Source organism: Medicago truncatula, chromosome 6 (assembly GCF_003473485.1).
Source record: "Medicago truncatula cultivar Jemalong A17 chromosome 6, MtrunA17r5.0-ANR, whole genome shotgun sequence".
Taxonomy (NCBI): domain Eukaryota; kingdom Viridiplantae; phylum Streptophyta; class Magnoliopsida; order Fabales; family Fabaceae; genus Medicago; species Medicago truncatula.
In genome coordinates this window covers 16289353-16305475 of record NC_053047.1, presented here as the reverse complement: position 1 = coordinate 16305475, position 16123 = coordinate 16289353, and the positions used below count along the sequence as shown (strand labels likewise).

Here is a 16123-nt window from a genome sequence, read left to right as displayed (position 1 = left end):
TGGTCGTCTAATTCTCTTGACATATTTCATGTCATCTCTTCCGGTTTACTTTCTTTTGTTCTTCAAGGCCCCCACATGTATAATTTCTTCTATCGAATCATTATTTAATTTTGTTTTTGGGGTGGTGGTGAGGATATTAGCAAAAAAATTGCTTCGGTTGAATGGACTTCCGTCTGTTTACCGATGGAAGAGGGTGGGTTAGGTGTCAGAAGGTTGATGAAATTTAATATAGCTTTGTTAGGGAAGTGGTGTTGGTGTATATTAGTTGATAAGGAGGGAAGGGGGGGATAGTTCGGTGTGATGGCGGATATTGTCTGTCATTCGAAGTGGTGTCGAGTTGGGGGTGGGGGGTGGTGGATCGAGGTTGACGTTCGTAGGGTGGTTGGTGGAGGGTGTATCACCTACTTTCGGTTGGATAATTGGATGGGGGGAGTACCTTTACGAGTTCGATTTCCCCACCTATTTGATCTGTATGAAAATAAAGGGGTGAGTGTGAGGGAGATGGAAAGGAGAGGGTGGGTGGATCTAGGTGGTGCTTGGGAGTGGAGGAGGCGCCTTTTGCCTTGAGAAGATGAGTCTATTACGGAGTGATCGTCCTTGTTGTGTCATATTATTTTGCAGGATCATGTTCTTGATAGGTGGTGGTGGATTTTTGATCCTATTAACTGTTACTCTCTTAAGGGGACTTATCAGTATCTTTCGCTGCCTGACACACCTTTGGGGTGCGACCTTTATGACGAAGCGTGATTGAAGCAAGTTCCGTTAAAGGTTTTTTGTGTTTGTTTGGAAACTGGTTCGTATAGACTTCCAACCATAGACAATCATCTCCGTCGGAGAGTTGTTCATCATGACGACACAATTTGCATAGGAGGGTGCGGCTGTCAGGAGACTACGTCTCATCTTCTTTTCCGCTGCGACATCTTTGGTAACTTATGGCACCGTATATTTCAGTTGCTCGGTATTTCATTCATATCTCTAGACTTGGTTCACGATCAATTTCATCAGTGTGGCCATATGGCGGGGTTACTGCGATTTAAACATTCTTTCCTGAAAGTGATCTCGCATGCTTGTGGTTGGATTGTTTGATAGGAAAGAAATAACCGGATTTTTAAAAACAAAGCTCAGGATTTGGTTCACTTATTAGACAATGTAAAGTTTATGTCTTTTTCTTGGTTAAAAGCTAATATGCTGACTTCCGCTTTCAGTTATAATGACTGGAGGCGGTACCCTTTACTATGTATGTGTGTTATGGAATAGCTTTCATCATGTTATATTTTCGTTGCGTATTTTTTTGAAAACAGATACTTAACTTTGTATTTTTTTAGCAATTTATTATATTCCATTTTGCCTTCTTAAAAAAAAAAGAATAAAATGTTTTTTTTTATGTCAAAACGAACTACTAACGTGCATATATATATATATAATAAACTTCTTTCACTTTTATTTATTTATTTATTAATCCTATATAATTAGATGAAATAAAATTGACCAAATTTATAAACTATGGAATAACATACAAAATATTTTATCTTTTTTTGTGGTGGTCGGGGTTTGAACCCCGAACCTTACATATATTATGCATTGTACTTACCAGCTGAGCTAAACTCACAGTGATTTCAAAATATTTTATATTAAATACATAGAAAAAAATTATTAGCAAGCTGGCTTTTTTTAATTATAATAGAAATCGTAAAATATTATTAAAATTTATCAATAAAAAATCAGGATTAGAGACGTACTCAGGATTAAGTGTCTACTAAAAATCAGGTGTGTAACACAAAATAAAATCACACTAAATAAAAGTTAAAATATGATTAAATTGATTTACAAATTTATGTGTTGTGAATCGTGATTTTGTCGTTTATGTTAATTATCTGAAATAGAATCAATAAATTTGTTTTTTTTGAAGGAAGAATCAATAAATTTGTTAAATATTTAATTTACATAATTAATATTTTAATATACTAAAAAATTTGTAAACAAAAAGGAAAATTATATCATTTTTGTTTAACAAGTAAGACACGTTTTTTAATGGTTGTGAGCCAATAGAATATCCCTATAAATAGCTAAAAGAACAATAGAATATCCCTATAAATATATAAATTGCTCCATTCTGTAAATAAGGCTATATTACATGGTTGTTTTCAGAAAGAATCGTCACACGGTTTTAAATAAATAGTTTTGTCAGTATATGAAAACTTTGTATCAATAACATGATAATCAACAAATACACTTATTTAGAAAAATTCCAAATAAATTTGTGATTTCAGTATATTCTAATTTTATTCCTTCTTATCACATTCTGGCAAAAATAACTGTCATCATCGTTCACTCGAGTGCAAGTGCAAGTGTAAGTGCTTTCACTATATAAGCATAAACACTTGTATGTGTACCCCTCATATTTTAAACCACTCATTCAACAGTTTTAATCATATCATAAATCTAATGCATCATCATTTTTATCCCTTTCTCTAATCTTATATTTAAACATCCTTGACTTTTCTACACCTATTCAACACCTTATTTTTCCTCTATCGTGTCTCTTCTTATCACTTAACCAGTCACATCTCTCTTTTATTTATTTCTCTCTAGGGAAAAGATTGAGTGTTTAGTGTGTAAAAATTACTTTTCAAAGAAAAAAATACAAAAAAATAAAATAAAATACAGTAATAACAACATGAATTTTCAAGATCCAAACCCTTCCATATCGCGCACCATCGTTCCAATTCCCAACGAGTTACAAAATTACGACAGCAACACTCTGAAGGAAAAAGCTTTAAAATCTAAGCAGAAGCTTAGAGGGCAGAACAAGGAGCTTGTTCACACTGCGATGGATGCGGATCACCGTTAGTATCGTGAGATGGTCCGGAGATCAAGAATTTTGGTTGATTCGATTCGCGTGTCAGGTTTGCTGGAAGAAGAGAATATTTGTAAGAACAAAAAGAATTTGAAAGCTTCTTCTATGATAAACCAGACAGAAGAAGTGAATAATAGTAGGGTCCAAAATGACTTGATTGCTGCTACTCTGATGAAAGATCATGGTATGTATTTGTATCATGATGTGAAAATTATTGGTACAGTTCCTGGTGTTTGTATTGGTGATATTTTTCGCTATAGAAGCGAAATGTGTGTGATTGGCTTAAATGGTCAACCACAAGCTGGGATTGATTATTTACATGCTAGTATGAGTTCTAATGGCCAAGCCATTGCTACTAGTGTGGTTGTGTCTGATGGATATAATGATGATGATCAAGGAGACTCTATTATGTACTTTGGACATGGTGATATGAAGCAGGATCAGAAGTTGGGACGAGGCAACCTTGCTATGGTAACAAGTATACAATATGAGATTGATGTCAGGGTTATTCGAGGTTTTCGATATGAAGGTGGTACTTCTACTACTAGTAGTAAGGTTTTTGTTTATGATGGCTTGTATAAGATAATTAAATTTTGGTTTGAAAAAGGTATATCTAGGTTGGTGTTTATCAGTTTATGTTATCAAGGGTTCAAGGTCAACCTAAGATGGGTAGTATGATCCTTAAGGAAGCCAGTATGCTTATGAGAGGCCATTTATGTGATAATCATATGTATGTCCTTTCTGATGATATTTCCAATGGGAAGGAGAATATCGGTGTGAGGTTATATTATGAGATTGATAGTGATCTCTATCCTATGCAATTTGAGTATCTCCCAAAGGCGGCATTTCCAATGTTGTTGCTTCCTCAAAGTATGACGACGAGGAAAAAGATGAGGGTGATAGAGTGTTCTGAATGCGTTGATGGATGTGTTTCTTCAATCATGAATAGCAACACTACCCCTTATAGTAAAAGTGGGATTCTTTGGAAAGGGAGGTCGTTGATTTATGAATGCGGCCCTTTTTGTAGCTGTCCTTCGCATTGCAGAAACCGTGTGACACAAAAAGGTATTAAATACAGGTTGGAAGTGTTTAGATCTAATGAAACTAGTTGGGGAGTTAGGTCTTTGGACCCTATTCTAGCTGGAACTTTTATATGTGAGTTCACCGGACTTGTTTTGACTAGGGAGCAAGCGGAAATTTTGACCATGGATGGTGAACATAACTCTTTTATTATATATCCAAATCGATTTTTGAATAGGTCTACTCAAGAATGGGGAGATTTGTCGATGATTGATGCTAATCATGTGCATCCCGCATATCCTACTTTAGATTTTGCATTGGATGTATCAATGATGAGGAATGTTGCCAGCTATATTAGTCATAGCCCAACTCCAAATGTGTTTGTTCAATTAGTTCTCTTTCATCATGGTAATTGGATGTTTCCGCATCTTATGGTATTTGCAATGGAAAACATCCCTCAAATGAGAGAGCTTAGTCTTGATCATGGGGTAGAAGCTAGGTAGAGCTTTTTTGATTTTTTTTTTTAAAGCTAATTCATAGACTTTATGTTATGATGATGAAGCAGAGTTTTCATTAGCTTATTTATGTGCACTATTGTCTTCAATGTGATTTCATCATACTTTTATTTCTTCATGTTTTGTGCAATCTTCATTGTAATATGAGTTACAAACCAACATATTATTATTTATTGCAAAATGTTGGGTAGTACGACAATTGTTTCGTAATTCTTAAGGAAATTGGTTATTTGAAAATTTTATTTATTATTTTGTAAAATTTTCACTTTATTACCATTGAATAATTGGGCAACAATAAGACCACCACTATTGCTAAATGCGTTCCATTTTCCATAACCGTGCTTCTGTTTGAAAATGTTATTTTCCTTTGCTTTTGGATAAAATATTATTTATTTATTTATATTTATGTTTTAAGACAATTCATTGAAATCCAATGAAGGTAAAATTATTATCAACAGTTATTTTTTATAGTCATTTCTATATAATTTATCATTAACATCTAGTTTAAATCTATTCCACAAAAAAAAATCTAGGTGAAATCTAATTATTTATATTATCTCTGTTTAAATTTTCTTATACACATTGCTTTTGCCTATGAACCCCAATCACCATAACCTTTGGTCCAATTTGATACAAAATGGTGTTAGTCGACCAATACCATATCAACAAAAGAATTCATACTTTGGAAATGCACCTATTATGTAAAATTTACACCATTACTCAAATTTTATAATTCTCCTTTATCCCAAATCCACAAAATAACCTACATTTGCAAAATTCTCCTTTTATTCGAATCCCATAAAACATTCACACTTTGAAAATTATCCATATCCTATATCACTTTATCCATATCAATATCAACAATTTTTTTTATCTCAAACAACAAACCCCATTGAGCGCAGTAGAAAAAGTAGACAGACGAGCACATGAGTTCCTGTCTGGATGCTAGTACTGCATTAATAGTGATATTTTCAAAATACTCATACGTTTTCAAAATTAAAAATTTGTTTTCAGACACACCCACACACACACACACACACACACACACACATATATATATATATATATATATATATATATATATATATAAAATTCACAACGGTTGCGGTGCAAACATTTAAGGCATTTTCCACTAATCCTACTTAATAAACAAGACATACAAGACATATTTTTCTGATAACATGCGCATTGGGCGCTTAGAGGCATTTGCTGGGATGCATGGGTCAGGAAATATTGCCCTCATAATAGTGTCACGCGCTTGGGGAGGATGCAGACGCATCATGGGTGCACGGGAAAGGAATTGTGTAGATAATGTCGTTTTTCTTTGTTCTTTAAGTAATCATCTTCCATGCTAATATCTTCGGACTTGAAGTTTATTTTTCACATTGTATTGTCTTCAAAAACTTCCATGAACTCCATTGTTCTTCATTCTTTCGTATCCATAACTTGATGTGATGTCTTGATTTACCGATTCACATGATTTCTCACTAAAATTACTCAAAACACGTATGGAGTTGCCGATTTTATGAGAAAATAAAATTACATTAAATCAAATGAAAACAATACAAAATATATCTTAACCATAAAAAAAAGATGCTCTAAAACAACCATACGGAAATGACTGAAAAACATAGCTAAAATATCATCAAATTTTTTGTCATCATTTACGCGGAATCAAATGTTTTGCAACTGTTCCACTTGTTCTGAAGCTTCTTATTCTCATCCTTCAAGGTATCTTGTTCTCTTTCCATCACATACTTTTTTGTTGTTATTTTAAACCCGCTCGACCTCCTAATTTTTAATATCTTACCAATGACCTTCCATGTCTTTGAAGTATCTACTCTCGTTGTTTGACTATGTATGAGCATGAGAGAAGCTATAAATCTTCATTAAAGGAAATATTAAGGGAACAACATCTACTCTCTAGCCTTTTCTTTCCAAAGCTGGTCCTGAGCATTCAAAGCTTTGGTGAGGAGTAACTGAGCCTCAAGATCTTGGGCATATAACTGAGCCGTAATGCCCAATGTATCAATTAAATGCTGAATCCGGTGCACTTCATCAACAGCCAGCCGAACTTGCCTATCAACATCCCCGAAGATAGTACGGTTCCAATGCTTAAACACTACCTTTAAATTTTTTAATTTCAGTTGCAGACGTAACATACCAAAACCACGGACATTTTTGGACAAAGTATCAACTACCAGCCGCCTACAGTCAACATGAGAAGTCCATGTTTTGAAAAACTTGAAAGGAATCGCAATCTTAGTGCCCATGGCATCAATAGACAACAATAAAGGATGATGGTGAGAGTGATGACGGATAAGAGAATTACAATTAGCGCGCCTCCAAAAATTCAACCAAATATCGTTGCAGATTGCTCTGTCCAATCTGAGAGCAATAGAGTCCGCACCAAGTCTACCATTCAACCAAGTAAGAAAAGGCCCCATAGTAGGAAGATGAATTAATAAATTAGCGTTAGACCACTGCAAAAAATCCGAACACGACAGAGGAGGCGGAGGCCTACGACCGCGCTTCTCATGCGCACCCAAAACGGCGTTAAAGTCTCCAATAAATAACCAAGGCCCCTGGTATCTACCTTGAATGTAAGTAAGGTCTGCCCAAAGATCCCGACGGGACAAATACAACGTACTGGCATATATAGCCGCAATATAAAAAGAGGACTGCAGATAAAACACCTCCATAGCAATACACTGAGAAGACATAAATATAATAGTATGGTTTACTTCAGTACCCCAAAGCGCCCATAAATTAGGGATCAACGGACTTCTATCATTAATAGAAAAGTTACAGACCCCAATACTCTTCCAAAACCAAGCAGGAATTTTATCAATCGTAACCATTGGTTCGGCAATAAAAAGTAACAAAGGCTTATGAGACAAAAATAAATTTCTAAGTGTAACTCGAGTATCAGTGTTACCAATACCTCGAATATTCCAATAGAAACAATTCATTGACGGGAGGAGGTAGGACCCCTAGAGCGGGTGCTATAAGGCGGCTTCCCATCAAGAAGTTCTTTACGCATAATACTTTGTTGTTTTTTCAACAAAGCCAATATTGTTGGATCCTCCACCGCTTTTTTATCATATTCTTTAATACGTTGCCAAAGTTCAAGATCTTGCTGAAGCCTTGGAGGAGGCTGCTGAACCGGGGCAACAATACGAGTAAGATCTTGCAGATCGCTCTGTTCAACATCATGGGAGCTGTTATCGATCAAGTTAACATCAATGTCCGCATTTGTAGTCATTGCAGGACCAGCAGTGATTGTAGGTGGTGAAACTGGTACTTAACGGTCGGTTGTCTGCTCTACTGCCAATTCAGTTTCAACAAGGCCAGTTGCAGTAACTTCAACAGAACTGCGTGCAATATCAGTTTCAATATTTTCAGCAGTGTTTTCAATATTAGAACCTGTGGGCGACCTAGTAGGAGTTGGTGTCGTACCAGCAAGTTCCTCCTCATCAATGGAGCGATCCTCATGCGGCTCAGAAAGAGTAACTAGTTCTAACACTGGTACCGGCGTAGGAAGCGGCCCTTGAGTGATATTGTCTGGGATAACCTGTGCTGTCGAATCTTCTACAGGCTTCTCTGTGGCTGAAACTTGCTGTAGCACAGGAATAAATTGAGCTGAAGAGGAGGTTCCTTTGTCACCGCGAGGCTGCTGTGACACCTTCTTAGAAATAGGTGCCACCTTGGATTTTCCCCGGTTCTCTTTGTTCAGGTCTGGATGCAGCCACCTACAGGACGTAACATCGTGCCCAATAACATAGCAGTGGTGACAGAAAAAAGGACGCCGTTCATACTGAACTTCAATTTTGAATGCAAACCCCTCCCGTTCCACAAGAATTTCGTCAAAAATCTTCTTTGAGAGGTCAATATCAACTAATAAGCGGGCATAGTGACCAAACGCCCGTTTACGAGTCGTGGCATCAATAGAAATCAGAGTACCAACTGCACTAGCTATTTCCTTAAGAGTTCGTTCACGCCAATACTCCTGGGGCAAAGCAACAAGGCGAATCCATAGGGAGGCATCCGTTTGTTTCTAAGTATTATGATGAAAGTCTTTCGACCATTGAGAGAGACGAAGAAAACCCGGTTGAAGAGAGACACTGCCCGCAGCCCAAATACGAGTAAGATCAGCCGGGGTGCGAAAGAAAAAATCATAGAAACCACGTCAGAGAGGGACCAACTTTCATTCATGCACCAATTTCCAAATTTTGCTTAATTTGGAGGCCAGGTCACGTGCCGTGTAGGGTTTGTCACCCTTAGACAACGTAAGACGCCCCCGCAAAGCAAACTGGCAGTCAGCAAGGCCTTTTGAGTATTCATCTTGGCCAATTTTTGATTGAGAGTGTGTCGCCCTTCAAGCAAGGAGTCGGGAGAGGAGTATCATCAACAACACAGGTTGAAGAACCTCCTAACACCGCAGCAAACGATTTGGGTAAAGGAGTAACATTTTGAGCGGAAACTGCAAGCGAGGAGCGCACGATGCTTTGAGAGGGCGGATCCTGAGAAAGTGGTCGTGGAGAAGGAATTGGAGGGGCCAGTTCCGCCTTCCAATCGAACATGACAGGTAGGGAAGGAAGAACAACACATCAAAAAAGGATCAGTAGAGGGAAAATAAGCAGAGGGAGAAGGAAGACCGCAAATCGCAAACCCTAGCATCCAGCAATAGGAATTACCCTTGCGAACCCTTGCCTAATTTCACTTGTTCCAATATCAAAACTTCATCTTTCGATCCTTCACTTTATATTTGTGATGAATCAATAACAACTATTAAACTTCATCTTTCGATTCATCGATTAATATTTGTTATCGATTATAAGAACGGTGAAATAGATTAGAAAATAGATTTACATAAAATTAGGGTTCGAGGCTTGGCATGATAGGATTAGGTCGTTAGACTCATCCAACAATATCAAGACAAAGAAGTCTACTCACTCATGTGCATTTTAGACATAGAAGAGAATAAGAAGAAGAAGAAGAAGAAGAATATGAACATAAAATAAAGTAAAGATGAACTTTTATTCAAAGGAAAACAATTGTCTTTATTAACTTCCAAGACCAAGAGATGAATCAACATGTATGCTAGCTATTCTATTTATAGTCTACAACTACTTAAGCCCAAGAAATACATCAATAGAATGTTCCACGAGAAACCGCGGGCTTTAGGTTAGAAATAAACTAAACAGGAAGCTTGTCGAAGAAGCAACGACCGTGCCACCGGCAGCACGGGTTGTGCCAAGTCTCTGACTTGTGTGTTTGGCTTTAAAATTTTGGAGGCACGGGTTGTGTCTTCAAGGCACGGGCTGTGTCTGTATTTTTGCACAGAATCTTCATATTTTTAGCCTGAATCAACTCCAAATCTCCGTTCTTTTGTTCCAAGACTCAATCTTTGAACTATTTGTTCCTAAAATTAAATAACTTGCAATTGAAGTAAAATAGTTCTAAAAAGGAAATAAAAACACAAAAGATCTAAATAAAATAGACTTAAATAATCTATTAAAAACACTAAATAATGACTCATCAAACTCCCCATACTTGACAAAAACTTTATGTCATATTTCACAATAAAAACAAGCTGCTTTACATGACTTTCACAATTAAAATAAAACAAAAAATTTAAATTCAAGGGAGTTTGGAACACTATGACACTTAACTAAACAAGACAAGACACTTTATTGGCTCCCCCCATACTTGGGTTAAGCATTGCCTCAACGATTCGAAATAGAAAGAAAATTTCCTTCGTTTGGTGGTCGTCTAATTCTCTTGAAATATGTCATGTCATCTCTTTCGGTTTACTTTCTTTTGTTCTTCAAGTCTCCCACATGTATAATTTCTTCTATCGAATCATTATTTAATTATTTTTTTTGGTGGTGGTGAGGATATTAGCAAAAAAATTGCTTAAGTTGATTGGAATTCCGTCTGTTTACCGATGGATGAGGGTGGGTTAGGTGTCAGAAGGTTGATGGAATTTAATATAGCTTTGTTAGGGAAGTGGTGTTGGCGTATGTTGGTTGATAAGTAGGGGGGTGAGGTATGAAGAGGAGGGAAGGGGGGATAGTTCGATGTGATGGCGGATATTGTCTGTCATTCGTAGTGGTGTCGGGTTGGGGGGGGGGGGGGGGTGGATCGAGGTTGATGTTTGTAGGGTGGTTGGTGGAGGGAGTATCACCTACTTTTGGTTGGATAATTGGATGGGGGGAGTACCTTTACGAGTTCGATTTCCCCACCTATAAAGGGGTGAGTGTGAGGGAGATGGAAAGGAGAGGGTGGGTGGATCTAGGTGGTGCTTGGGAGTGGAGGAGGCGCCTTTTGCCTTGAGAAGATGGGTCTGTTACGGAGTGATCGTCCCTGTTGTGTCATATTATTTTGCAGGATCATGTTCTTGATAGGTGGCGGTGGATTCTTGATCCTATTAACTGTTACTCCGTTAAGGGGACTTATCAGTATCTTTCGCTGCGTGACACACCTTTGTGGCGTGACCTTTATGACGAAGCATGAGTGAAGCAAGTTCCGTTAAAGGTTTTTTGTGTTTGTTTGGCGACTCGTTCGTGATAGACTTCCAACCATAGACAAGCATCTCCGTCGGAGAGTTCTTCATCATGACGACACAATTTGCATAGGAGGGTGCGACTGTCAGGAGACTACATTTCATCTTTTTTTCCGCTGCGACATCTTTGGTAACTTATGGCACCGTAAATTTCAGTGGCTCGGTATTTCATTCATATCTCCAGACTTGGTTCGCGATCATCTTCATCAGTTTTGTCATATGGCGGGGTTACCGTGATTTAAACATTCTTTCCTGAAAGTGATCTCGCATGCTTGTGTTTGGATTGTTTGGAAGGAAAGAAATAACATGATTTTTAAAAAAACAAAGCTCGGGATTTGGTTCACTTATTAAACAATGTAAAGTTTATGTCTTTTTCTTGGTTAAAAGCTAACATGCTAACTTCCGCTTTCAGTTATAATGACTGGTGGCGGCACTCTTTACTATGTATAGGTGTTGTGGAATAGCTTTCATCATGTTATTTTTTCATTGCGTATTTTTTTGAAAACAAATACTTAACTTTGTATTTTGTTGAGAAATTTATTACATTCCATTTTGGCTTCTTAAAGAAAAGAATAAAATGTTTTTTTTATGTCAAAACGAACTACTAACGTGCATATATATATATAAACTTCTTTCACTTTTATTTAATAATCCTATATATGTTAATTATCTGTGTTGTGAATGGTGATTAAATATGATTAAATTGATTTACAAATTTCTGTGTTGTGAATCGTGATTTTGTCGTTTATGTTAATTATCTGAAATAGAATCAATAAATTTGTTAAAAATATAATTTACATAATTAATATTTTAATATACTAAAAAATTTGTAAACAAAAAGGAAAATTATATCATTTTTGTTAAACAAGTAAGACACGTTTTTTAATGGTTGTGAGCCAATAGAATATCCCTATAAATAGCGAAAAGAACAATAGAATATCCCTATAATTATATAAATTGCTTCATTTTGTAAATAAGGAAATATTTATTTTGGGCACTAAATAAGGCTATATTACATGGTTGTTTCTAGAAAGAATCGTCACACGGTTTTAAATAAATAGTTTTGTTACTATATGGAAAGTTTGTATCAATAACTTGATAATCAACAAAGACACGTATTTAGAAAAATTTCAAATAAAAAATGTTTGGGCACCAAAACACAAAATAGAAAATAGAAAATAGAAAATTATTAAATAATATTAAATGATATGAAGAAAATATCATTTCATTAAATAATATACCTCATTTAAATAACCGCGTCCATTTATAATAAAAACTAAATCAGTATATTCTAATTTGATTCCTTCTTATCACATTCTGGCAACAATAACTGTCATCATCGTTCACTCGAGTGCAAGTGCAAGTGCAAGTACTTTCACTATATAAGCATAAACACTTATATGTGTACACCTCATATTTTAAACCACTCATTCAACAGTTTTAATCATATCGTCAATCTAATGTATCATCCTTTTTATCTCTTTCTCTAATCTTATATTTAAACATCCTTGACTTTTCTACACCTATTCAACACCTTATTTTTCCTCTATCCTGTCTCTTCTTATCACTTAACCAGTCACATCTCTCTTTTATTTTTTTCTCTCTAGGGAAAAGATTGAGTGTTTAGTGTGTAAAGTTTACTTTTCAAAGCACAAAATACAAAAAAAAATAAAAAAAAACAGTAATAACAACATGAATTTTCAAGATCCAAACCCTTCCATATCGCGCACCATCGTTCCAATTTCTAACGAGTTACAAAATTACGACAGCAACACTCTGGCGGGAAAAGCTTCAAAATCTAAGCAGAAGCTTAGAGGGCAGAAAAAGGAGCTTGTTCACACTGAGATGGATGCGGATCACAGTCCGTATCGTGAGATGGTCCGGAGAACAAGAATTTTGTTTGATTCGATTCGTGTGTCAGGTTTGCTAGAAGAAGAGAATAATCGTAAGAACAAAAAGAATTTGAAAGCTTCTTCTTTGATAAACCAGACAGAGGAAGTGAATAATAGTAGGGTCCGAAATGACTTGATTGCTTCTACTCTGATGAACGATCATGGTATGTATTTGTTTCCTGATATGAAAATTATTGGTACAGTTCCTGGTGTTTCCATTGGTGATATTTTTCTCTATAGAAGCGAAATGTGTGTGATTGGCTTACACGGTCAACCACAAGTTGGGATTGATTATTTACATGCTAGTATGAGTTCTAATGGCCAACCCATTGCTACTAGTGTGGTTGTGTCTGATGGATATAATGATGATGATCAAGGAGACTCTATTATCTACTCTGGCCATGGTGATATGAAGCAGGATCAAAAGTTGGAACGAGGCAACCTTGCTATGGTGAGAAGTATGCAATATGAGATTGATGTCAGGGTTATTCGAGGTTTTCGGTATGAAGGTGGTACTTCTACTACTAGTAGTAAGGTTTTTGTTTATGATGGCTTGTATAAGATAATTGAATATTGGTTTGAAAAAGGTATATCTGGGTTTGGTGTTTATAAGTTTATGTTATCAAGGGTTCAAGGTCAACCTAAGATGGGTAGTATGATCCTTAAGGAAGCCAGTATGCTTATGAGAGGCCATTTATGTGATAATCATATGTATGTCCTTTCTGATGATATTTCCAATGGGAAGGAGAATATTGGTGTGAGGCTATATAATGACATTGATAGTGATCTCTATCCTATGCAATTTGAGTATCTCCCGAAGGCGGCATTTCCAATGTTCTTGCTTCCTCATAGTATGACGACAAGGAAAAAGATGAGGGTGATAGAGTGTTCTGAATGCGTTGATGGATGTGTTTCTTCAATCATGAATGGCAACACTACCCCTTATAGTAAAAGTGGGATTCTTTTGAAAGGGAGGTCATTGATTTATGAATGTGGTCCTTTTTGTAGCTGTCCTTCGCATTGCAGAAACCGTGTGACACAAAAAGGTATTAAATACAGGTTGGAAGTGTTTAGATCTAATGAAACTAGTTGGGGAGTTAGGTCTTTGGACCCTATTCTAGCTGGAACTTTTATATATGAGTTCACCGGACTTGTTTTGACTAGGGAGCAAGCGGAAATTTTGACCATGGATGGTGAACATAACTCTTTTATTATATATCCAAATCGATTTTTGAATAGGTCTACTCAAGAATGGGGAGATTTGTCGATGATTGATGCTAATCATGTGCATCCAGCATATCCTACTTTAGATTTTGCATTGGATGTATCAATGATGAGGAATGTTGCCAGCTATATTAGTCATAGCCCAACTCCAAATGTGTTTGTTCAATTAGTTCTCTTTGATCATGGTAATTGGATGTTTCCCCATCTTATGGTATTTGCAATGGAAAACATCCCTCCAATGAGAGAGCTTAGTCTTGATCATGGGGTAGAAGCTGGGTAGAGCTTTTTTGACGTTTTTTTTAAAGTTAATTCATAGACTTTATGTTATGATGATGAAGCTGAGTTTTCATTAGCTTATTTATGTTTACCATTGTCTTCAATGTATCGTACTTTTTTTTTTCTTCATGTTTTGTACAATCTTCACTGTAATATGAGTTACAAACAAACATATTATTATTCATTGTAAAATGTTGGGTAGTACGACAATTGTTTCGTAATTTTTAAGGAAATTGGTTATTTGGAAATTTTATTTATTATTTTGTAAACTTTTTTTCTTTTTCACTTTATTACCATTTAATAATTGGGCAAGAATAAGAGCACCACTATTGCAAAATGCGTTCCATTTTCCATAACCGTGCTTTTGTTTGAAAATGTTATTTTCCTTTGCTTTTGGATAAAATATTATTTACTTATTTATATTTATGTTTAAAGACAATTCATTGAAAACCAATGAAGGTAGAATTATCATCAAGGGATACTTTTTATAGTCATTTCTATATAATTTATCATTAACATCTAGGTTAAATCTATTCCACACAAAAAAAAATCTAGGTTAAATCTAAATTATTTATATTATCTCTTTTTAAATTTTCTTATACACATTTCTTTTGCCTATGAACCCCAATCACCATAACCTTTGGTCCAATTTGATACAAAATGGTGTTAGTCGACCAATACCATATCAACAAAAGAATTCATACTTTGGAAATGCACCTATTATGTAAAATCTACACCATTATCCAAATTTTAAAATTCTCCTTTATCCTAAATCCACAAAATAACCTACATTTGCAAAATTCTACTTTTATCCATTAAAACATTCACACTTTGAAAATTATCCATATCATATATCACTTTATCCATATCAATATCAACAATTTTTTTATCTCAACCAACAAACCCCATTGAGCGCAGTAGAAAAAGCAGACAGACGGGCACATGAGTTTCAGTATGGACGCTAGTACTGCATTAATAGTGATATTTTCAAAATACTCATACGTTTTCAAAATTTTATTATATTATGACATAAAAATTTGTTTTCACACACACACACACTGATATATATATATATACACAGAAATAAAATTCATAACGGTTGCGGTGCAAACATTTAAGGCATTCTCCACTAATCCAGCTTAATAAACAAGACACACAAGACATATTTTTCTGATAACATGCACACTGGGTGCTTAGAGGCGTTTGCTGGGATGCATGGGTCATGAAATATTGCCCTCATAATAGTGTCACGCGCTTGGGGAGGATGCAGACGCATCATGAGTGCACGGGAAAGGAATTGTGTAGAAAATGTCGTTTTTCTTTGTTCTTTAAGTAATCATCTTCCATGCTAATATCTTCGGACTTGAAGTTTATTTTTCACATTGTATTGTCTTCAAAAACTTCCATGAACTCCATTGTTCTTCATTCTTTCGTATCCATAACTTGATGTGATGTCTTGATTTACCGATTCACATGATTTCTCACTAAAATTACTCAAAACACGTATGGAGTTGCCGATTTCATGAGAAAATAAAATTACATTAAATCAAATGAAAACAATACAAAATATATCTTAACCATAAAAAAAAGATCCTCTAAAACAACCATACTGAGATGAGTCAAAAGCATAGCTAAAATATCATCATATTTTTAGTCGTCATTTACGCGGAATCAAATGTTTTGCAACTGTTCCACTTGTTCTGAAGCTTCTTATTCTCATCCTTCAAGGTATCTTGTTCTCTTTCCATCATATACTTTTTTGTTGTTATTT

The 16123-nt window shown here is 35.7% G+C and overlaps 2 protein-coding genes across 2 annotated transcripts; both read left to right on the top strand.

Annotated features, from left to right (window-relative positions):
- Window positions 1-2677: 2677 nt before the first annotated feature.
- On the top strand, window positions 2678-4380 carry LOC25496316 (histone-lysine N-methyltransferase family member SUVH9). Its single transcript, XM_013596597.3, has 3 exons — window positions 2678-2846; window positions 2907-3412; window positions 3475-4380. Exons 1-3 carry the CDS (start codon window positions 2678-2680, stop codon window positions 4378-4380), a joined length of 1581 nt encoding a protein of 526 aa, XP_013452051.3.
- Window positions 4381-12652: 8272 nt separating this feature from the next.
- Window positions 12653-14356, top strand: LOC120576008 (histone-lysine N-methyltransferase family member SUVH9). Its single transcript, XM_039826958.1, has one exon. The coding sequence runs from the start codon at window positions 12653-12655 to the stop codon at window positions 14354-14356; it is 1704 nt and encodes a 567-aa protein (XP_039682892.1).
- The last annotated feature ends 1767 nt before the right edge of the window (window positions 14357-16123 follow it).